The 25,227-nt window shown below is 40.0% G+C and overlaps 1 protein-coding gene across 14 annotated transcripts in view; it reads right to left on the bottom strand.

Annotated features, from left to right (window-relative positions):
- PDE1C (phosphodiesterase 1C) overlaps positions 1-25,227 on the bottom strand; it is a 541,038-nt gene that overhangs the window by 28,338 nt on the left and 487,473 nt on the right. For 3 of the 14 annotated variants that reach the window (XM_069588074.1, XM_069588080.1, XM_069588085.1), the window contains one exon: positions 7,804-11,109. The exons of the other annotated variants lie outside the window; for them this stretch is intronic. In XM_069588074.1, the coding sequence (XP_069444175.1) occupies positions 11,096-11,109 (14 nt within the window). In that variant the 3' untranslated portion in view covers positions 7,804-11,095. Of the gene's footprint in view, positions 1-7,803; positions 11,110-25,227 lie in introns of those variants that run through there. 14 annotated transcript variants of the gene reach the window in all.

Here is a 25,227-nt window from a genome sequence, read left to right as displayed (position 1 = left end):
ACGCAAGGTTTTCTTTGTACCTTTCAAGAGTCTCTGCTTCCCCAGGCCTGTGGAAGTTCTGTAATCAAATCCTGCTGACCTTTAAAGTCAGATTCCCTAGGGATATTCAGTCCCTTGCTGGATCCCCAGGTTGGGAAGTCTGCTGTGGAGCCTAGAACTTTCAGAGCAGTGTGAGAACTTCTTTGGTATAACACTTCTCCAGTTTGTCAGTCACCTGCCTGATGACTAGAGTGGGGCTAATGGCGACCCCCTTCAAGAGGACTTAAGCCACACCCTGCACTTCCCAGGACTGTTGTTGCTAGAGCCTCTGTCCATGCAGGAGACTGCTGCTGACTCATGCCTCTGCAGGAGACCCTCAGACACTCAGAGGCAGGTCTGGCTCAGCCTCTTAGAGGGGTCACTGCTCTCTTCCCTCAGTCCTGGTGCACACAAGGTTTTCTTTGTGCCCTCCAAGTGTCACAATACGAAAAGGCAAAAGAACAACCCGGGATCATTATTTCAACAAAAAGGAGAAATAAACCCAGAGTCCCTGGCCTGGCCAAGCACTACTGAGTCAGCATTTCTGGAGGAGCCTGAATGTGTCACAAGTGGTTCAGCTGATTCTGATGTTTAGGGAGGCTTGGGAAACCTTGTATGACAGAAATTCCCTTCTTTTCCTCTAACTGCTGGAGAACTTGGCACTCTGATTTCCACAGATACGCTCATGAGGCTGACAGGTCAAACGTGCTGTGACGTAAATGAGCACTTAAGAGCCAGCAAAGCTGGCTGAATAATGACAAGCTTTCAATGGTGTTAATTATAGACACATTTGCTATTGCCAGGTTATTTCATAGAAATGCTTGGCACAATTACAAAATCACCTATTAGATACTCCCAAAGTCTGAAGCTGGATGGCGTTTTCTTGGGGCAGTTGTTCATTCTCTTGATGTCTCCTTTGCACACAGTGAATGAGACAGGAAACTCTGGGGCCGTGCTCAGTGGAAAAGCAGAGCTGCGAGCCCTCTAGCAATGCTGCTGTTTTCTATGCATGCCTGATGAAATGCCCAGTATATCAGGAAAGGGGAGAAACCATGCACACCTCTCCTAATCATGAATCGTAAACAGGTGGCAGGCAGAGACGTGTAAAATAAACCTGTTGGTGATTTCTCCGGACCATCAGGCAGCCCCACGGACCACTGGGGGTGGTTAGGCTCTGAGTCAGTCTCCCATAGGCTCCCTGTTAATTCAGATTGTGTCCCTGAAATTATTTTCCACCCAGAAGCCCCCAAATTACCTATTGCTTTACGCCAAGTTCCATTTGTGGGAATAATATTCACTTACTACTCACTCACTTATGTTTCACTTACTAAAACCCTCCACCCCTCCCTTGCTCCCATTCCCAGGGGAAACATCAGAAACGGAGCTGGAAGACCCACCCACTTCCGGATCAGCTTCCAAACTGTCCACCAACCTTCCAAGCTGGCAGATGCATAGACGTCGCTCTGGGATTTATTGCAGACATCTACCTGGGGTGCTGCTCAGCAAGTGACTCAGAATTCACTCTGTGGGTGCTTTCAAAGCTGGCTCAAGATTAGGATGGGCTGGGAGTTTCACAGAAAATATGCTGATCCCTGGGCCCTCCCACCAGGAATGATATTTCAATGATCGCTGGGGGGGTGCTGGGGAGTCTGTTCCACAGCCTTGAGTGAGAAGCAGCACCCCAGTGAACACCTCTGAAGACATTTCTTTCAGCCGTCGGGGGAGGCACTTTCTACTAAGCAATGGGTGTGCTTTGTCTTAATGGATGATATGAATCTTTTAAATGGTTTCTTTTCATTTTCATTTCGGTTTCCAGGAAACTCAGATCCAATTTACGGCCTAATGCTGGGACCTGGGGAGGCCTGTTCAGCCTGCATGACTGTCTACTAATGTTCTTTCCCTGGTTAGCTCTCTCTACACAAGCTCGACTTCCTGCCTCTGGTTTTATTCTGCATTCTTCATTTTTTAAAAAATGGTAAAATTTATGTGATTTTAGAATTCTGAAATCTTTTATAAATGAGGTAAGGAACATAAAAACACAAATAACTACGTCAGTCCTGACAATGGGTTAATTTCCATTTTTGTCATCTATAAAAATCTTAAACCATTGATTTTGGGACATAACTGTGAGGACCAAGTGAAAGTACTTAGCAAACTGTGACATGCAATGGAGTGTTTGTCATTAGCTTATATTCAAAAGAAAATGTGTGTGCGTGTGTGTGCGTGTGTGTGTGTGCAGGCAAGTAACGCAGCTAACATGTCCTCTGAGCAAGAGAAGCACTTTAAGGTCATACATTACACTGTCCTTTACCAACAGCATGTGAATGTTCCAGAAGTGAACAGCCCAATCAGTCAGCTCGGGGCAGAAATGTCATCACTGCAGCCTGTGTGACTGGAAGTATCTTTTGACAAACAAATAGCTATCAGATATTTCAAATTAATGTCCTTGGTTGGTTTAGTTAAAGGGCAATGAATCCAATTCATCAGGAGTCTGGAGAAGAGGACAGTGATGGAAGTGACAACTGAGGCGGCCTGTCTAGGGGCAAAGAAACACACCTAAGACTCAGGATGTGAGACTAGCACTCAATCCAATGATTGGCAGCCTGACTTCAAACAAATAATTTCCCTTCTGCAAAGTAGGATTAGCACAACCAGGTCCAAACCTGCTGGGAAAGGGTGATGTAAGAGCCCCTGGGACCCAGCATCATCATTTGTCATGTAACAATGCTGCTACAACACAAGGGGTCCCAAGAAGAGGTGAGTGTTGGGGGATTAAAGTAGGAAAAGTGTCTGTCAGCCCACTCTCTTTCTTTTAGCATATCACAGTGTCTGCCTTTAGGATACATTCAACCTCTGATAGCCATTGCTGAGAACATCTACCAACATTCTCTCCATGTTCCATTTGGGGGTGGGGGGTGGCAGAGATCAACAAGCCAGAATGAATGGTCATCTTCTCTGCAGCCTTGACAAAATGGCCTCAAGAGAAGTCCACATTCTGCTTAGGCCTGTGGAATCTCTAAAAGTTTGGAGGGCCCCAAACTCACCTCCTGTACTTTCCTAACAATTGTTTTCCAACAGTGGATAAATTAGAACAGCATAGTCAGAATGTCTGATAACATTTCTCCTCTACAATACAACCACCATGAATACCATGTTTGCTTTTTGGGGACTTGATCTCTGTTCATCACAAAGAACAATGATCAGAAACATAAGAGCTATTCAAATATCATATGCTATCTTGATGTAGCTGTTTTAATATTTAACTATGACTTGGGATTGGGCATAGAATAAGCAGTCTGAAATAAAGGACCCAGTGACCCAGTATTCTAAAAATTTTTCCAATGGAGATATTCAGAAATGTGACAAAGCTCTAAGTACAAAGAGCCCTGTTGTTGTTATTTACAACTGCAGAAAATAAAAGCATGTAACTTTGTCCAACAACAGAGAGGTAGTTAAGTACACTATGCTACAGCCACAAAATGAAAACTTACATTGCAACTGAAATTACATTAATAAAGAGTTTTTTAAAAATGGGATAATGCTTACAATCCAATGTTAAGTGAATACATCAATACAAAATTAAATAAAATACACTGTATGGTCTCAACTGTGTAAACACATATAGCAAAAGACCATAAGGAAATAGAGTAAAGAACTGACAATAATTGTTACATGGGTATTACAGTGATTTTATTATACTTCTCTATATTTTTCAACATAATTTTTTTTTTGCTTTCAGAAAAAAAGAAATAAAAAAGAAATGTGTTTTAATGCATGACGAACACATCTGCTTGGGAGGAACACCACAGCCTCTTTAGTCAGAATAATAACCCAGTGGAGTTACTGCAGGAACAATATACAGAGGTGGACCAGACAAGGGTGCAGTAATTGTCTAATATGACCATCACCACTAAGGGGTGCCTCTTAGGAGACAGGCTGGATACCATTCATGTATATATGCTCACAAATAGGAGTAATGACTATTCACTAGTCAGACTCCTTATGTTTGCTGCTAGAGAGCAAGAAAATATTGTCAGGTAGTCTTTTAAAGTGAAGGAGAAGGAAAAAAAAACTGTTTATAGAGTTCGAAAACTAGCATTGTAGGAGTGTAAAACCATATCATGGTACCCAGAAGAAAATCAAACATATGAAAGCCAGTCTAGTTCCTGGAAAACTGACATTTCTTATGCCTCCAAGGAGCTTCTGATAGTCCATCCACTCATTTCTCAAAAAAGATTATACGAGACGTGATACACTGTGTATATCTTCAGTGTGCAGGCAAAAGCTCTTGGTACCCAGGTACTGCGTGGCATTTGGAGGAATACAAAAGAGACAGATGGCTGAGTGAGTCTGGACAGTCTCATGTCTGGGACAGAACATGGACAGCAGTGAAAAATATTAAAATGAAGATAAACAGCCTTTGCATTTTTCAAATTCCAATAGAGAGGTTAACTCATTGTTTTTATTTGGTAATCAGAACATACAAGTACTTATTCATCACTAGATGCTGGGGGAAAATTATACATTGAGGGACTGTCAGCCTTCATCTGTGCAATAAAGATTTACAATAAACACATAATTTATTGAGAGCAGTTTAGCATATTCTGTTTTACATGAATCCTTGTGACTTACTTTTGCATTTAGAGATGTAATGCTATGGCATTTCAATAGTTTCTTTTAGTACAAATGAGCATCATGAGGAACAAAACACTCTTTAGAATGGATGGTCATTCTCTTGCAAATTTCAACCTGCATTTTATCTGCTATAAACATATTTCATATCACAGAAGTACATTCTATCATTGCCATAAAACACGAAGTCCATTTCATCATCCTCACTTTTGGAAGAACTTTCTCAGAATATATCCAGAAATGCCTTCCTTATTCCTACAAAGAACTACTTTTTCAGCATGATTTGGATTGAGGTTCAAGATTTTGATTCTGCTTGCCTCCTTCTTTTGAGTCTTATTAAACATTCCTGATTTTAATCCAGACAACTCCCCCCAAATCCAGCCAAACAGTAGCAAAATCTCAGACTGATGAGATGAGCTGAGTTATCCATTCATACATGGTCAGTGCCTTAATGAAAACAAGGTCTACAGACCCATGGTGAGGACATAACATCCTAAGGAGAAAAACTCCGCACAAAAATTGTGCCCTAGACTGAGGGGAGATGGTAAAAGTTGCCTTGTTTAGTCGCTCAGTCGTGTCTGACTCTTTCACGACCCCATGGACTGTAACCTGCCAGGCTCCTCTGTCCATGGGATTTTCCAGGCAAGATTGCTGGAGTGGGTTGCTATTCCCTTCTCCAGGGGAATCTTCCTGACGCAGAGGTGGAACTTGTGTTTCCTGCACTGTAGGATTCTTTATCGCTGAGCCACTTTATATTAGCTCAAAGTGAGTCACCTTGCTTTGGGTAATTGATCTCCGATGAGGATTTCCTTTTTCCTGCTTCCTTTCCCTAAACTATTCCTTCTTCCCCATCTGCCCTAACCTCATCCCTGGCCCACAATATGTCCTCATGTGGATTACAATGGAACAAGATCATCTTGTTTTTTCCTTATTTTGTGTTTCTATGTGCTAAAAAGATGCTGCAAGCAGAATGGCTTGCCTGGGCAGAGGCAAAAGAAGGAATTTGCAAAAGGTAGAAAAATAAGAGAAGAAAATAAGGGAAAGGTGAAAGAAAGGGTATGAAAAAGATACAGGGAGGAATCTGGCTGTACAGTGGGCACCAGAGTTGATAAAAACCTAATTGAGCTCTACAAATGAAAACAGGAATTATTTTTTAAAAATTGTTACAGCATATAAAATTGTATAAAAATATTATCAAAGCAAGAAAAAAGAAAGGAAAACGTGTACAGTTCTATCTCTAGAATCAGTTACTGGACAATACCTATGACTGTAGATTTTTTTTTTTACCATAAATCTGTGTATAATGGTATATGACTATATTCTGTACCATCACACATATACCCATTCAAAGACAAGGACAGTAGCACACAAATACCTACTTCAAGATAGATCACCACAGAGAAGCAAAGAATATGCCTCCAGGGCAATCTATTTAAAAGTTACTCCATAGCCAATGGGTTTCTGTCAGTTCAGAAGCCAGCTCCCATGAAGATCCACAGGTGTGGTTCAGGAAACATGACTGAAGCTGACCAGAGCTGACTGCCTCCAAAATGGCACTGACTGGCTTACCGCAGCCAGCATTTTATTCCGAGACTGTGAGATCTCTGCAACAGAGACCCTGAGTGAAGGGAAGGGCCCACACTCCACCCCCTGCTTCTCCTGGTTCAGTGGATATCTACCTAGGCTGGGTTCAAGTTAAGTCAGCCACTGTCTTCTGCTTGAGAACAGAAGCCAGAATAAATGTCAACTCATTTCAAATATGTCTGCCAATGTTTTAAAGAAAAAAAAAAATGGATGAGGTGGAGGAGCATTAATTAAAATAATCAGGAATTAATGTTTAAACTGACGTTCATGAATCTTCCAGTCTGGGTTTCCCACTGCACCCAGACTGAAATTGTTCAATGTGAACAAGCTATCTTTTTTGATGAGACAATTTTTATTTGTTGTAGGTTTCCTAGAAGAGCACCAAGTCTTTTGCAGATGTCCAATAGAAACATGCAGAGGAATTCTTCTCATTTTTCTAAACCTCCCTGAACCCAAATTCACTTATTAGATACACCCTGTCTAAGGTTCTAGAGGCTTGTTTACCAATTCTAACTCTACTGTCATCTCTGTGCCCACCAGCACTCTTGATGCGAGGAAAACCTTAACAAGTGAAATCTGGTCTTGGCGGGTAGTGTGTGTTTTGGTTCTCGGGGGGATATTTTATACAAATACAGTGCTGTTCATTACAATTTTTTCATTAAGTTCATTTTCTTAAATGATAAAGTGAAGTGAAGTCGCTCAGTCGTGTCCGACTCTTTGCGACCTCATGGACAGTAGCCTACCAGGCTCCACGGTCCATGGGATTATTCCAGGCAAGAATACTGGAGTGGGCTGCTTAATTGTGGATCACTGTCAATGAATTACAAATATTGCTTTCTACTATTCATACAGAGGATCCAATATAATATCATTATTGCAACATTATTTAACATCCAATTTGGCTGTGCCTCAGTACTATGGCGACCATAATATTGGCAGAGCACTGATTCCCCACATTGCACATATACAACCTTCTACTCACTTCAAGAAAGCCTATTTTGTATTTCAAATGTTACAACTTGGATTATAAATAAACCCACTGGTAATGGTGTTATTATCCCTTTTGGAAGAGCATTTTCATATAATCCTGTTTTGGCTTGCTTTTAGATTTTTCATTTGTTTGCTTTTCTTAAACCCAAAGACCATAAAGAAGTTTTAGTTGTTGGGTTTTTTTTTTTTCCATAAATTTGGCTCTGATAATTTTCCCTGGACTACTTTGAATTCCCAGTCCCTTATAAGAAGTTGTGTCACTAGGGTAAGAAGATAAGCCTTTAGCAATGTGCCTGACATCTAGAAAACGCTGAATGAATTTTCAGGCAAATGTGAACTTTGTTCGCACTCACAGGTAGCTAGTGGAATTCAGCTGGACAGTTCGGCACGTGTTTCCTGAAGGCTGCCTGTGTGCCAGGCACTGCGCTGGGCAAGTGCTGCAACTCCTGTCGGGATGTGTGGGGATCGTGGAATCAGAATGAAGTTTACTCCCTGAAACCCCCTTTTTTGGGAAGATACTACTACATACATAGGTTTTAAACTCAGAATCTTCTCTCCTTATGAGAGAAGATTTAGGGCTTTTTTTTCTTTTCTTTTCCTCTTTACTCCATGGGGAATGTTATGAAATCATTTCTATCATGAAAGTCTCTGCTTAGAAGTTAAGAATAGAAGAAAATATATTACATATTCTTCCTATTTATCTATCTAAAGAAAAGTGATCCATGACAGAAGTGATATTAAAAAACCAATATGCTTACACCTAAAATATGGATTGGTCTCCATAGTTTTACCTGCTCTCTGCCTCACATTCTGTGATAATGTTGCTCTCTACTTTTTATTTTTCATACTTACTAGAGGCATCATTTCAGGTGGAGAATATAATGTAATGGTTTTAACTCTGAAAATGGAATGAATCACTGCACTGCATTGTTTTTTGGCTCTTGATATCATTTTATTGTTTAAGCATATCAGGTCCTTAATGTGAACCTGTCCGAAAGCTTTAATGGTTTTTCAAAGCTCCAGGAATGAAATGGACAAAGGAAGAAAATCCACTTGAATTTAATGGGTTAGAAATGAATCTCTTGCCTGCTGCCATAAGCAACTAGGGCTTTAGAAAGGTTGGTGTGAATAAAAGCTGGAACAAAGTCCTGCCTATGTATGGGTCATTATGGCACCAAAACGTACCACATCAGCAAAATATGGCTGTAAAGCTATTTGGTGACATGGGGACCCAAACTTCAGGGGCTAACTCAGTGGCTACATGTCACTTTCCACCTAGGAGCACATAGAACTGGTGGTTTGTCTCTGGTTGGAATGTCCCTAGTACTCTCCCCACATACCAATTAATTGTGAACTCAGGTGTGTAAGTCTTTGCTTTTTATGTGACAACAGAGTAAGATGTCATAATCCATGCAATGGAGAAATGTGCATCCCACATTGCTGCTCAACTTGGAGGAAGCTGTCTGTGTCAAAAGAAGGGAAAAGACCACAGACAGTAAGCTAGAACTCTGGAAATACTGGTGATACAGGCAACACTGTTGGCTTACCAGCTCCAGTATCAATTTATACCATAGTAACACATTTTTAAATTATAAAAACAGATAATTTTGCTTTTTTACTCAACGTCCCTTCAAAACACTGTTCAAGGATTTAAAAATAAGAGTTACATGGAGCTAACTTTTTTTATCACACTGAGAGTTCCAAGCAGAGTGATATCTTGAATAAAATTCTCTTCCCGCTTTTTTCCAGCTAAATTAATGACTTAAAGCAAATGAAAAACATTTTTGCCTTTATTGGTGCTAGAAAAAAATGGCTATATTCCTATTTCATTTTCAAATATTGTTTAGTCTTGTGTGTTAGAGTATAAAAGGGAAGCTGTAGGCATTGTATTTTGACTGGCTGCAAAGCTGTATGTAGAAAAATACAGAATTGAAATGAGGTCAGAGGTTCAAGTTCCAAGGTCAAGAACTGGCATGCACTGGTTGTATTTCATGCCTGTCTAAAACCACCTCAAACAGCAGTTTGCAAATCAATGTCCCATGCACTGGAGTTCATAGGCATGTTTTCTTTGGCTAGCACAGTGTTTATACATTTCTGAATTAGTTGCCAATACTAAAAAAATTTGGAGAGGGTTTATAGAAAATCTTAGATATCTTGGCCCCTTATTCCTACTTAATCTCTCAGCTGCCAGCCACTGCCCCAGTGGGGCAGCGCACACCCTCCCCATTCCTCACAGCCCCCACTGCCTCTCTGATACCGAGGCCCCTGACTGACTGCCATTTATCACAATCACTCTGATATTATGGCTTGTTTCACTCATTTACCTGACCGGCCAGGCTTCTGATTTGAATGTGTAATCACTTGATTTACTGTGGTCACTGTTAGGAAAAGAGGAGGAGCAACAGAAAAACCTGTGTTCTTACCAAGCAAAATGTAAGTCTGACCTAAGAACCCTGCTCGAATATCTGTACACCACTGTATTCTGTACCACAGGGTTCTCCAAACCTTTCTGTTGGGGAATATTTCAGTGAGACAAAAGGCCTTGTAGACTATATATGCAGTCTCTTTCTTTCTGTCTGAATACCAGCATTTTGCCTTCATATTGAGAGGATTCTTTTGCGTGTCTTTGTGCTTTTTTAATGTGGAAATTAAATTTGCAAAGAGGAATATACTTAAGGCTATCATCTAGTTCTCTCTGTTCCTCTCTCTGATCCTCCTCTATCACCAGCATATTCATGTGATTTCTCCTTAGGAAGGCCTCAGAGATTCCTTTGTGAACTACAACCACACTGTAGGGATCGGTTTCATCCACATCACACCATTTAAATCCACAAAATTACTTGATTTGCACTCCACTGGATCTCATGCGTGACTTGGTTTCAGGGGGCTGTGTCTTTATTCTCTTTCAGGGCCACATCTACTATCCTTATTTTTGATTTGTGCTATTAATCATCTCCTATCTTATATTTCTAAAGGCTCACTAGAATGAAAAAAAAAATTATTGAACATATCTCCCTGATACTAATTCCCTTAGTGCTTCCCTGAATAGAAAGAAGAGTGATGAAATCAAACCACAGATATCCAAAAGAAGAGAACCAGCCCGTGGTAAAAATTTCAGTAACCACATAGTTATGATACCCAGTGAAAACACTGGGTTTACTACCTGAACAACATGGTCATGAGCTGAAACATTCAGGTTTATATTAATGAATACACATGTAAATTAAGCATCAAATAAAGAAAATCTCCTTTTTTATAAAACAAAAAGAATTTCAAATTACACAAATGGAAAGAAAAGCATGAGAACAATTTCTAAGTCTGAAAGGAAATGAGAAAAAAGGATGCCTCTGACTCAGAAAATGAGCAACCAGAGAATGAAATTATAGTTTTCTCTGTGATGAAGGCCAGCTTGGCTACATCCACCATCAGTAACCAGTGCAAAAATAACAATATATAAAGAAATACAGTGGCAATTCCTGTGTGTGTGGCTTTCTCAGGCCTCTCTCAGCATTTCCAGGATGTCCACTCCCACCAGGCCAGACAGGCGCCTTGAAAGCCAGGGCATTAGCAAAGAATTTCGAGGAAGTCCCTTCATGTTTCTATGTGTACAAAAATCAGAATTGTGTTGTTTGCTTGGACTGTGCAGGGGAAGGGGTGTTCCCCCAGAGTTCTAAGACCTCAAACCGGCTCCCAGGAAGTCATCTCCTAGAAGGAGATGGCATGAGAGAAGGCCAAGTGCGGGGGGACTTGTTTCTGAAAGTTGTACAACTTCCCCGTATATGGGTCTTTGTGGAAGGAGAAGAGAATGAAGAAGCTCAGCTAAAATGATGCAAGACATTGGCAGCCTCTCTTATTGTCTATGAGGTGTGTTTTACTCTTCTGAATCTGAAAAAAAGAAAAAGAAAAAGAAAAGTGTCAATGCTGCCTTTCCCCCCCCCCCGCCCTTCTCCACCCTTCAGGTCTGAGAAGAAAATCTGAGGGACGAAAAAGGGGAGATCAATTACACATTTCAACACTCGTCATTGATATGTCCTTTGCAACACAACTGTTCTATTCATAAAGGAGAAATCTTAGTGGAGAATTTTAAACACTGGTTACTTTGAAAGTCTTTAATAATACTTGAGCATCAAATATTTGGTTCATGCAATATGGATATTAAGACATCTTATTTTGCAATCAGAATGACTGCCAGATCTGGTTAATTTGCCTCCAGCGTGGGCGAGATTGAAAGAAATCAGATTCACCTAATCCCAGTCATTTCCATAAAGCTATGTTCCTCTATCAGGATCCATAGCTATCTGCAGGAAGATGTTTCACACCTGACTAGAGACTCCCTGAAGGCAGGGAAAATATCTTTTTTATCTTTATAACTCTTCTTACATGTAGTGCAATGCCTCATACAGCATATGCTTAACAAATGCTTCCCTAAAAGATTCAAAGTAAGATAAGTTCCAACTGAAATTATTTAGCAAATGGATAAATCACCTGAATTCTCTACTGGACCTAGAGTGAGGTAGTGGAACAAGACAAAGATTTTAACAGGACACATTAATGGAAACAAACAATATTGGATTTTTTTTCACCTGGTCTACTCTATAACATGCAACCCTCAGTGGACTTGGACAAGATTTCTATAAAGCAAGCAAACAAATATTATTATGGTTGCTTCCCCTAAGTGTTGTGTGCTCTGTAAATCAGCATGCCTCACAGTGAGAGAGGGCTCTCTCCTGTGCAATGTTCCAGAGGGACAGGAGACTTTAAGAGGATAACATCATCATCTCTAGAAATGTTAGGAGTCATTGAAGGACAAGAAAATTTCCCTTTTAACTTTAAAGACAAAGATACTCTCCTAAACAAGACTGAGTTGAAATTAGGTACAAACTAGTCTGGAGACAGGAGAGCGCTTTCTGATCTATTGTAATTACGGTCAATTCTCAAATTTTTCAGGGGCCATTGATCCAGGCCTCCTGTGGTTCCTCTTTCCGCATTCTGGTCCTGTGTGTGTTTACTCTCCATTAGAACCTTCACGCACTTGGGAGAAATAATAAAGAGAAAAACTTCTGGCCAACCACTTCACTCTGATTCTAGCAGGACCAGTGAGAGAAGTTGCCAATTGCCTTATGGGAACTTGCCAGTGACAGAAAGAGATGAAACAAAAGCGGAAATCAAGGATTAGAAATTTTCCAATGTTTCTGATCATTTCTATGAAGTTTGGGCCAAGGGGGAACGGTAAGATAGGACTCACTCCTTAACGCTTTGGCCTTGTCATTATCAGTCTGGGGTCATACGTAATGAGACTCCTTTTATTTTTAGATGGTTATTATGGTTCCAATCACCTCAAGAGATGGCCCCAGGCCCTCACATATAAAACTCAATTTTGTTGTGACAATACAAGGTTAGGTTTAACATTTTGCTAAATGACTGATTGGTTGGAAAGAAGCTAGAGATAGCTGATATGGATCACTGTTACACCCAGTAACCTCCAGTTAGCCAAAATACAAAAGTGATGCACTTTCTGCGTCATGCAGTCTGGGTTTGTAGAGGCCCGCTGTCCTGAGTGGTACATCTCAGAGATGGAAGAGGTCCATCCAGGGTGTCAGTAGAACCCAAAAGCCCTTGAGAGGAGGTCTTCCTCCCTTGGTAATCACTGCTTCCAAATGATATGCCGAGTGGCTGGCTATGAATCTCTACCCTCCCCTCCTCAGCCTTCTGGCCAAGGGATTAGGAAAAGAGTTGGTCAAGGAGTAGCAAAAAGGGGTAAATAAAGGTGGCTTGTATGTTTAAGCTGTGCCTTGTTCACTGTCACTAAATACAACCAACAGTAAAAGAAAAAGAGGCAGAAAACTCTGTGGCTGGGTCTGTGACCTGCGTGACTGTCCCCAGACTTTCCAAACTCATGTTCTCTCTAAATAAGAATCTCTTAGGGCAAAGCTAGTGGAGATGATGGAATTCCTGTTGAGCTATTTCAAATCCTGAAAGATGATGCTGCCAAAGTGCTGCATTCAATCTGCCAACAAATCTGGAAAACTCAGCAGTAGCCACAGGACTGAAAAAGGGCAGTTTTCATTCCAATCCTAAAGAAAGACAATGCCAAAGAATGCTCAAACTACCACACAATTGCACTCATCTCACACGCTAGTAAAGTGATGCTCAAAATTCTCCAAGCCAGGCTTCAGCAATATGTGAACCGTGAACTCCCAGATGTTCAAGCTGGTTTTAGAAAAGGCAGAGGAACCAGAGATCAAATTGCCAACATCCGCTGGATCATCAAAAAAGCAGGAGAGTTCCAGAAAAACATCTGTTTCTGTTTTATTGACTATGCCAAAGCCCTTGACTGTGTGGATCACAATAAACTATGGAAAATTCTTCAAGAGATGGGAATACCAGACCACCTGACTTGCCTGTTGAGAAACCTATATGCAGGTCAGGACAACAGTTAGAACTGGACATGGAACAACAGACTGGTTCCAAATAGGAAAAGGAGTATGTCAAGGCTGTATATTGTCACCCTGCTTATCTAACTTATATGCAGAGTACTTCATGAGAAACACTGGGCTGGAAGAAGCAAAGCTGGAATCAAGATTGCCAGGAGAAAGATCAATAACCTCAGATATGCAGATGACACCAGCCTTATGGCAGAAAGTGAAGAGGAACTAAAAAGCCTGTTGATGAAAGTGAAAGAGGAGAGTGAAAAACTTGGCCTAAAGCTCAACATTCAGAAAATGAAGATCACGGCATCTGGTCCCATCACTTCATGGGAAATAGATGGGGAAACAGTGGAAACAGCATCAGACTTTATTTTGGGGGGCTCCAAAATCACTGCAGTCACTGTGATCGTAGCCATTAAATTAAAAGACGCTTACTCCTTGGAAGGAAAGTTATGACCAACCTAGATAGCATATTAAAAAACAGAGACATTACTTTGTCAACTAAGGTCTGTCTAGTCAAGACTATGGTTTTTCCAGTGGTCATGTATGGATGTGAGTGTTGGATTGTGAAGAAAGCTGAGCCCCAAAGAATTAATGCTTTTGAACTGTGGTGTTGGAGAAGACTCTTGAGAGTCCCTTGGACTGCACGGAGATCCAACCAGTCCATTCTAAAGGAGATCAGTCCTGGGTGTTCATTGGAAGGACTGATGCTAAAGCTGAAATTCCAATACTTTGGCCACCTCATTGGAAAAGACCCTGATGCTGGGAGGGATTAGGGGCAGGAGGAGAAGGGGACAACAGAGGATGAGATGGCTGGATGGCATCACCAACTCGACGGACATGAGTTTGGGTACACTCTGGGAGTTGGTGATGGACAGGGAGGCCTGGAGTGCTGCGATTCATGGAGTCGCAAAGAGTTGGACATGACTGAGCGACTGAACTGAACTGAACTGAGGGCACTCACCCTACAGTGTCTATCTGTAGGAAGATGTTCCATCCCAGACTGTAGACTCCTTGAGGGTAAGGAAAATACCTTATTTATCTTTATAACTACTCTTTTAAAAAAAAGTTTTATTGGAGTATAGTTGATTTATAACTCTGTATTACTTTCTGTTGCACAGAACAGTGAGTTATACATATACCTATATTCACTATTTTTTCTTAGATTCTTTCCCCCTATAGGTCATTACAGAGTTTTGGGTAGAGTTCCCTGTGCTATAGAGTATAACCCCTCTTGAATGTAGTACAATGCCTGACACACAGCATATACTCACCAATTATTGTTGTTTCATTGAAAGGCAGAGAGTTAAGTATGAGGTGGATGGGACAGACAAAGGTGTAATGATGAGTAGGAAATCTCTTTCCAACCCTTTTCTAATCCTGACTTTCAAAGTGTGAAATAAAAAGGAAATCATAAGTATACTGATTTTATAATATATTCAATAGCAAATTATGATATGTCAAAAATGTGTACTCCCTATGAAGAAATAGCCTACTGTACATGACGCTCTGTGGGACTAAGCTCCCAGAGAAACAGCACCTGCTTTCCAAGCAGCTTTGACATGGCTTGTAAATCTCCTCACTGTACTCCTTCTCTCCTGAGCTTCAAATGTCACAGACTTGCTTTGTTGTGTTTCAGTTTTGTGTATTTGTTTTCAATGTAAACTGAAACTGCATAAGCATTTAAAACTAAAACTGGGTAAAACTACAAAGTATATAAAAATTAGAACCTAAAGCCAGAGTGTGATTAATCACTCTGTATTGATCTGATTTACATGACTATTTTTGTTATAGCTGCTTTGAATTCCATTGATTGTAAATTGATGTTGGCTTTTTGGAGGCCACAAAAAGTAGTTAAACTCATTCATCTTTTTAACAGCGATTGATGAACTGAAATGGAAAATATCTTCACTTGATTTGGGAAAGTTCAAGAAAATATCTAAGTGCCATCTCCTTAACTGCCCCTAGACAAAACTTCTCACATTTCATAGTGACGCAGCCATGCGGATTCTGAAGCCTGAAGTGTGTGGTTCTATGAATCCATAGAAAGGTATTTACTCCAGGGGAATGAACAGTAAAGAATGTTTCAGCAACTTCATTTAAAGAAATAGAAGATGGAAATTTACAACAATGTGGCCTTATTCCTCCCTTCCCAGGCTGCTCCTAGAGGTAAGTAGAGATGCTACAGAAAATCATTTGGTTTAAAGATAACTGTTTTAAGAGGCTTGAAGTTCAGATCTGATTTGACTCCAGATATGTGTTTAGCAGTCATATTGTTTATTCCTAGATCACAAGCTGAATATCTACAAGGCAGGCCTCATAGAATCTGGCACTAGGTTTTAAAAACATCTGTAAATACTTTTGTTTTTCATTTTTTGGAGCTTGATTTTTTTATTGCCTGATTCAACTATCACCCAAGCTCAAAAGCAAGCTGACTTGGCTAAGCACAGAGCTGGAATTAAACCAGATTTTCAAGTCCCAGGAATCCTTTTAGAGCTGCCTCTCCATGGAGTCAACTTTCTACAAAAATAACAAAGTGATACCATAAGCAATAGAAAGATCTGTAAAAGGCTAAATAGAGAAAGAAAAAAAAACCTGCAGAAGAATAAATGTGGTAAAACTAAACCCAATTTAAAATATCTAGTAGAATTTCTGAGGTGCTTATAAGCAGGTCCTGGTTTTGTTTTGTTTCTTAATAATGAGGAAATACTGAAAACAAACTAACATTGCTTAGAGACAGGCATTGTTTTCAATCTTCCAGGTCGTAAATGCAAGACAGCTATTTTATTCTTTTTTTTGTTGTTGGCGATGGGATCCTAGTTCCCTGACCAGTGATCAAACCCAAGCCCCCTACATTGGACATGCAAAGTCTCAACCACTGGACTTCCAGGAAAGTCCCAAGACAGCTATTTTAAATGGTTACCACCAAAACCCTGAAGTATACATGGATGCTTTCTCCTTGCCCCACATGATAGAGGATATGATTATTCTAAATAATTCTAATGAATTATTCTAAATTAATTTTACTGCATATAATACCAAGGCTATAGCTCTCCTAAGATGGGTAGATGAATGGATGGATGATGGATGGAGAGAATAAACAGATGATAAAGTAAATTTATAGGAATATAATTTCCTGAAACCTTACCTGAGGCATCATTTCCTCATTTCCTAAAATTTACCTGTTTGATCCAAATATACAGAGTAAGTACAAAGGATAGTTCTTAAGTTCAACCTTTGTGACTTTTCTTTGCCTTTTCTTTTGATCCTTGGCATCTGTGCTATCACTGAGAATAATGATCATGTTAACTTTTATCCTTTTACTTTGCCGTTTTCTTTCTTCCTTTATATAGCATGGTTCTTTCCAAACTTAAACTACGTGAATAACTGTCTCTTGTTCTTCTGTCCCATATTGTCCAAGGTATTTTACTGCCATTCTTCTCTGTATTAAGAACCTAGTACTTCAACACTAAAGGAAACCAAATACTAAGCTCACCAAGTGCTCCCGGACCTGACTCCCATTGAGAGGTAAGTAAAGGCAGGCATCAACAGCTCATATCACTCCTCTGGGTCAGGGAATGGCAGAGTTGTCTGCACCCAAGTTTTGTTTCTGATCAGCTTTTGAATCTTCTATTTTTGAAGCCAACAAGAAACCAGAGAATAAGGAAGTCCTTCAGAGAAAGTTAAATGAGGCTGGGATTTTAGGCCTGAAATATTCTGACTACTTTTCATGTTTTTCCCTATTTTAGTAGTTCAGGAAAAAGAAAGATTCAAAATGAATGAAAGGAAAAAAGCAAACAAACATTTATTCTCATGTTTTCACTGTGGCTTGAGGCTATAGAATAAAAATAGCACATATGGTAGATAACTAATACTTATGAAATACAGTTATCATCACTTGGAGATCAGGCTGCCCTTTGGTGTAAAACACTAAGAATAAACACAAAGAGAAAGCTTTGATACTTGCTTGACGTTGCATTTTTAACACCTCTTCTAGCTTGTGGGTGTCTAGAAAAAAAAATGGCATTAACTATGGAGACATAGCTAGCTCCTGGCTTTGGCACATATTTCAAAAGCAGCTGTTTATTTTTTTTTAATTTATAATATTAATAGACTTTCTTTTGACAAATGTATTATTGCTTGTGTTTCTCCAATCACTTGCAAAGAATCTGACAGAATACAATTTTTCTAGGGGGAAAAAGGATAAATATTTATTTCATGAATACTAAAAAGTTATTTTTAAACTTGAACATCAATAAAAGAAAAAAAAAAGACAAATCACATTTCCCCAGTAGTTCCAAAATTGTAATCTTCTCTGTCAAACCAGGTTCCTTGAAAAATTCAATGGTACATTAAGGGTGTAACAAAATGTCTAGAAGATAGAGTGAAACAACGAAAGCTTATATACCAATAATTGCTAGGGAAAAGTTGCTTAAAAAGATTAATTTCATCATTAACAGAGAGTACATAATATACTTTTATGTGACATTTCTACTATGTAGTTATTTGGTAAGAGACTGGAATCTAAAAGGCTATCTGAAAAGCATGAATTGACTTGAGAAGTTTTCTCTACTATAACACAATTTAATTACTGTAAATGTGCCAATTACCACTGTATTATACATATAGACAAACACACATATACTCACATACTATATACGTATACACAATCCACATATATGTATATTGTATATATGTATATATACACACACAAATTCAGTTGCTGTTTGATACTACAACATGTGAATTTCAATAACACAAAACTTATAGGAGTAAATAATAGTTTAATGTCACTGTTCCTTTATAATCCATCATGAGGATATCTATTATATATCCTCCTTAAAAAGCACATTCACTGAACCTAAAACTATATTAAAAACACATTGGTTTGAAATGGATGCTTATAACCAAAAGAGCTAACTGTTCTGATTCACTGTGACTCATCTATGCTAGAGCCATGAGGATGTCACAGGTGTTATACTCCCATGCTTTCAAGTGTATCATCCTCAATAAAAAGGAACAAAGAGATTTTTTAAAAATTTCACCCCATTTGACCACTTGCAACTCGCATACAATGGATTGGTTAGTAGTTTCCCCCCAGATCCATCCAAAAAAATTATACTAGGTTTTGGCATCACTTCACTCACAAAACTCTTATTCTTGGGTCAACCTATAGCAAGGTTTCTAAAATAAATTAGAAACTGGCACTGAAGTTTATCAATGAAAAATTGTAAGTAACAAAACCTTTCAGGATCTAATTAGGGTATCTTATCTAGATGCATAAAAATAATAAGCATCTAAAAATAATGTTGAAATTCTCTCTTTCATTTACCAACTTTTTGTTGTTTTCCTTTGACAGGAAATTGTAGTAGAGGGTTAAGACATTTGGGTTATCACACAACTTGAGAAAATAATGCGTAAAATGTTTTGAAAAAGCACATATTTCATGCCTCTTCTTGCTAAACCATAGCATTTACTTACTGTTGATGCTCTGCATCTTGATACATACAAATATATTAAGTAAATGGGTCACAAGAGTTTTCATGGACAAATGGCTAAAGGAAATAGGATATGAATCAGAACATGTGTTGTTATGATGATTTCTCTTAGTTGGGACCAAGGGCACTCCAGATGCTTGGTCCTGTAAACTGATGGAAAATAAGGATCCTAGATTCTCATGTTGCAGAAGGCAATGGCACCCCACTCCAGTTCTCTTGCCTGGAAGATCCCATGGACGGAGGAGCCTGGTAGGCTACAGTCCATGGGATCGCTAAGAGTCAGACACGACTGAGTGACTACACTTTCACTTTTCACTTTCATGCATTGGAGAAGGAAATGGAAACCCACTCCAGTGTTCTTGCCTGGAGAATCCCAGGGACAGGGGAGCCTGGTGGGCTGCCATCTATGGGGTCGCACAGAATCGGACACGACTGAAGCAATTTAGCAGCAGCAGCAGACTCTCATGTGGAAGGAAATTCCTTCTTTAAAGAAATAGAGGAGAGGACAAGACGGCAGAGGAGTAGGTGGACATGGAGTACATCTTGGATACAACAGGAATACACCTTCAGACACAGAAGTGCATGCAGAATACCAGCTGAGAGTGGACAGGAGTAACTGACCAGTGGAAAAGAATATGGAAGTGAAGTGAAATCACTCAGTCGTGTCCGACTCTTTGTGACCCCATGGACAGTAGCCTGCATCAGGCTCCTCCATCCATAGGATTTTCTAGGCGAAAGTACTGGAGTGGGTTGTCATTTCCTTCTCCAGGGAATCTTACCGACCCAGGAATCGAACCCAGGTCTCCCACACTGATAGACAGACGCTTTACTGTCTGAGCCACTAGGGGACCTAAGAAGGAAATGGCAACCCACTCCAGTATTCTTGCCTGGAGAATACCATGGAGAGAGGAGCCTGGTAGGCTACAGTGCGTGAGGTTGCAAAGAGTCAGACATGACTGAGCTACCTCACTTTCACTTTCAAAGAATATATAGACCCATGCAAAACTCAGGATCAAGCCCTGAGTTTTTGGAGTTGGAGCACTGACTCCAAGACTCTAGACTACCAGAGAACTAACCCTAGGGAGTACCAAATAGTGAGAACTCACACAAAAGAAGCCACTTGAATACAAGACCTGGCATCACCCAACCACAAGTAGCACACTGTGCAGAATGCCTCATTTAAACAAGTTCAGTTCAGTTCAGTAGCTCAGTTGTGTCTGACTCTTTGTGACCCCATGAATCTCAGCACGCCAGGCCTCCCTGTCCACCATCTCCCGGAGTTCAGTCAGACTCACGTCCGTCGAGTCCGTGATGCCATCCAGCCATCTCATCCTCGGTCGTCCCCTTTTCCTCCTGCCCCCAATCCCTCCCAGCATCAGAGTCTTTTCCAATGAGTCAACTCTTCGCATGAGGTGGCCAAAGTACTGGAGTTTCAGCTTTAGCATCAGTCCTTCCAAAGAAATCCCAGGGCTGATCTCCTTCAGAATGGATGGTTGGGTCTCCTTGCAGTCTAAGGGACTCTCAAGAGTCTTCTCCAACACCACAGTTCAAAAGCATCAATTCTTCAGCACTCAGCCTTCTTCACAGTCCAACTCTCACATCCATACATGACTACTGGAAAAACCATAGCCTTGACTAGACGGACCTTAGTCGGCAAAGTAATGTCTCTGCTTTTGAATATACTATCTAGATTGGTCATAACTTTTCTTCCAAGGAGTAAGCGTCTTTTAATTTCATGGCTGCAGTCACTATCTGCAGTGATTTTGGAGCCCAAAAATATAAAGTCTGACACTGTTTCCACTGTTTCCCCATCTATTGCCCATGAAGTGATGGGACAAGATGCCATGATCTTCGTTTTCTGAATGTTGAGCTTTAAGCCAACTTTTTCACTCTCCTCTTTCACTTTCATCAAGAGGCTTTTTAGCTCCTCTTCACTTTCTGCCATAAGGGTGGTGTCATCTGCATATCTGAAGGTGAAGGTGAAGTCACTCAGTTGTGTCCGACTCCTTGCGACATGGTGGACTGTAACCAACTAGGCTTCTCATCCGTGGGATTCTCCAGGCAAGAATACTGGAGTGGATTGCCATTTCCTTCTCCAGGAGATCTTCCCAACCCAGGGATCGAACCCAGGTCTCCCACATTGGAGGCTGACGCTTTAACCTCTGAGCCACCAGGGAAGCCCCCTGCATATCTAAGGTTATTGATATTTCTCTCGCAAATCTTGATTCCAGCTTGTGTTTCTTCCAGTCCAGCGTTTCTCATGATGTACTCTGCATAGAAGTTAAATAAGCAGGGTGACAATATACAGCCTTGATGTACTCTTTTCCCATTTGGAACCAATCTGTTGTTCCATGTCCAGTTCTAACTGTTGCTTCCTGACCTGCATACAGATTTCTCAACAGGCAGGTTAGGTGGTCTGGTATGCCCATCTCTTTCAGAATTTTCCACAGTTTATTGTGATCCACACAGTCAAAGGCTTTGGCATAGTCAATAAAGCAGAAATAGATGTTTTTCTGGAACTCTCTTGCTTTTCCCATGATCCAGTGGATGTTGGCAATTTGATCTCTGGTTCCTCTGCCTTTTCTAAAACCAGCTTGAACATCAGGGAGTTCATGGTTCACGTATTGCTGAAGCCTGGCTTGGAGAATTTTGAGCATTACTTTACTGGCATGTGAGATGACTGCAATTGTGCGATAGTTTGAGCATTCTTTGGCATTGCCTTTCTTTGGAATTGGAATGAAAACTGCCCTTTTCCAGTCCTGTGGCCACTGCTGAGTTTTCCAAATTTGCTGGCTTATTGAGTGCAGCACTTTCACAGCATCATCTTTTAGGATTTGAAACAGTTCAACTGGAATTCCATCACCTCCACTAGCTTTCTTCGTAGTCATGCTTTCTAAGGCCCACTTGACTTCACATTCCAAGATGTCTGGCTCTAGATTAGTGATCACATCATCATGATTATCTGGGTCGTGAAGATCTTTTTTGTACAGTTCTTCCATGTATTCTTGCCACCTCTTCTTAACATCTTCTGCTTCTGTTAGGTCCATACCATTTCTGTCCTTTATCGAGCCCATCTTTGCATGAAATGTTCCCTTGGTATCTCGAATTTTCTTGAAGAGATCTCTAGTCTTTCCCATTCTGTTCTTTCCTTCTCTCTTCTTGCTATTCTTTGGAAATCTACATTCACATGCTTATATCTTTCCTGTTCTTTGCTTTTCACCTCTCTTCTTTTCACAGCTATTTGTAAGGCCTTCCCAGACAGCCATTTTGCTTTTTTGCATTTCTTTTCCATGGCGATGGCCTTGATCCCTGTCTCCTATACAATGTCACGAACCTCCACCCATAGTTCATCAGGGACTCTATCTATCAGATCTAGGCCCTTAAATCTATTTCTCACTTCCACTGTATAATCATAAGGGATTTGATTTAGGTCATACCTGAACGGTCTAGTGGTTTTCCCTACTTTCTTCAATTTCAGTCTGAATTTGGTAATAAGGAGTTCATGATCTGAGCCACAGTCAGCTCCTGGTCTTGTTTTTGTTGACTATATAGAGCTTCTCCATCTTTGGCTGCAAAGAATATAATCAATCTGATTTCAGTGTTGACCATCTGGTAATGTCCACGTGTAGAGTCTTCTCTTGTGCTGTTGGAAAAGGGTGTTTGCTATGACCAGTGCATTTTCTTAGCAAAACTCTATTAGCCTTTGTCCTGCTTCATTCCGCATTCCAAGGCCAAATTTGCCTTTTACTCCAGGTGTTTCTTGACTTCCTACTTTTGCATTCCAGTCCCCTATAATGAAAAGGACATCTTTTTTGGGTGTTAGTTCTAAAAGGTCTTGTAGGTCTTCATAAAACCATTCAACTTCAGTTTCTTCCACGTTACTGGTTGGGTCATAGACTTGGATAACTGTGATATTGAATGGTTTGCCTTGGAGATGAACAGAGATCATTCTGTCGTTTTTGAGATTGCATTCAAGTGCTACATTTCGGACTCTTTTGTTGACCATGATGGCTACTCCATTTCTTCTGAGCGATTCCTGCCCACAGTAGTATATATATCGTCATCTGAGTTAAATTCACTCATTCCAGTCCATTTTAGTTCGCTGATTCCTAGAATGTCAATGTTCACCCTTGCCATCTCTTATTTGACCACTTCCAATTTGCCTTGATTCATGGACCTGACATTCCAGGTTCCTATGCAATATTGCTCTTCACAGCATTGGATCTTGCTTCTATCACCAGTCACATCCACAACTGGGTATTGTTTTTGCTTTGGTTCCATCCCTTCATTCTTTCTGGAGTTATTTCTCCACTGATCTCCAGTAGTATATTGGGTACCTAATGACCTGGGGAGTTCCTCTTTTGGTATCCTATCATTTTGCCTTTTCATACTGTTCATGGGGTTCTCAAGGCAAGAATACTGAAGTGGCTTGCCATTCCCTTCTCCAGTGGACCACATTCTGTCAGGCCTCTCCACCATGACCCACCCATCTTGGGTTGCCCCGCAGGCATGGCTTGGTTTCAAAGCAAAACAAAATACATACCCAATCATCAGCAGACAGGATTACCACCTCACTCAGCCTTGACCATCAGAGGAAAAACAAACAAACGAAAACTCAGCACAAATCTCACCCTACAGCTTACACAAACCACTTACACCAACCTTAGGAGGGAAGAAACTAAAAGGAAGAAAGAATTCAACCTTGAAGCCTGGGAAAAGGAGACCTCAAACACAATAAGTTAAGAAAAAATAATGAAAATGCAGAGAAATACTATACAAATGAAGGAACAAATTAGAAACACAGAAGTCCAAATAAATGAAGAGGAAATAGGCAAACTACCTGAAAAAGAATTCAGAATAATGATAGTAAAGATCATCAAAAACCTTGAAAACAAAGTGGTGAAAATGCAAGAATCAATTAACAAAGACCTAGAAAAATTAAGGATAAACACATAGAGACCAACATGATTACTAAATTAAAAATACTCTAGAAGGAATCAATAGCAGAATGTCTGAAGCAGAAGAACAAGTCAGTGAGCTGGAAGATAAAATGGTGGAAATAACTTCTGAAGAGCAGAACAAAGTAAAAAGAATGAAAAGAACTGAGAATACCCTTAGGGACCTCTGGGACAGTATCAAACACACCAACATTCAAATTATAGGGGTCCCAGAAGAAAAAGAGAAAAAGAAAGGGTATGAGAAAATTTTTGAAGAGATTATAGTTGAAAATTTCCCCAACATGGAAAAGGAAATAATCAAGTCCAAAAGGCACAAAGAGTTCCATAGAGCATAAACCCAAGGAGAAACATGCCAAGACACATACTAATCAAACTAACAAAGACTAAACACAAAGAAAGAATATTAAAAGCAGCAAGGGAGAAGAAACAAGCAACATACAAGAGAAACCCCATATGCTTAACAGCTGATCTTTCAGCAGAAACTCTGCAGGCCAGAAGGGAATGGCAGGATATATTTAAAGTACTGAAAGGGGAAAATCTACAACCAAGATTACTGTACCTGGCAAGGATCTCATTCAAAATTGATGGAGAAATAAAAAGCTTTTCAGACAAGCAAAAGTTAAGAGAATTCAGTACCACCAAACCAGCTTTACAACAAATGTTAAAGGGACTTATATAGTCAAGAAATACAAAAGAAGAAAAAAGATCTACAAAATCAACCCCAAACAATTAAGAAAATGGCAATAGGAACATATATATCAATAATTACTTTAAATGTAAATGGATTAAATGCTCCAACCAAAAGACACAGACTGGCTGAATGGATACAAAAACAACACACACATATACGCTGTCTATAAGAAACCCACTTCAGACCTAAAGACACATATAGACTGAAAGTGAAAGGATGGAAAAATATATTCCATGCAACTGGGAAGCAAAAGAAAGCTGGAGTAGCAATCCTCATATTAGACAAAATAGACCTTAAAATAAAGATTATAAGAGATAAGGAAGGACACTACATAGTGCTCAAGGGATCAATCCAAGAGGAAGACATAACAATTGTACATATCTATGCACCCAACATAAGAGCACCTCAATATATAAAACAAATACTAA

This window comes from Ovis canadensis, chromosome 4, assembly GCF_042477335.2.
Source record: "Ovis canadensis isolate MfBH-ARS-UI-01 breed Bighorn chromosome 4, ARS-UI_OviCan_v2, whole genome shotgun sequence".
In the NCBI taxonomy this organism is placed as follows: Eukaryota; Metazoa; Chordata; class Mammalia; order Artiodactyla; family Bovidae; genus Ovis; species Ovis canadensis.
Note: the sequence above shows the minus strand (reverse complement) of the source record. Positions and strands in the feature narration are given on the sequence as shown.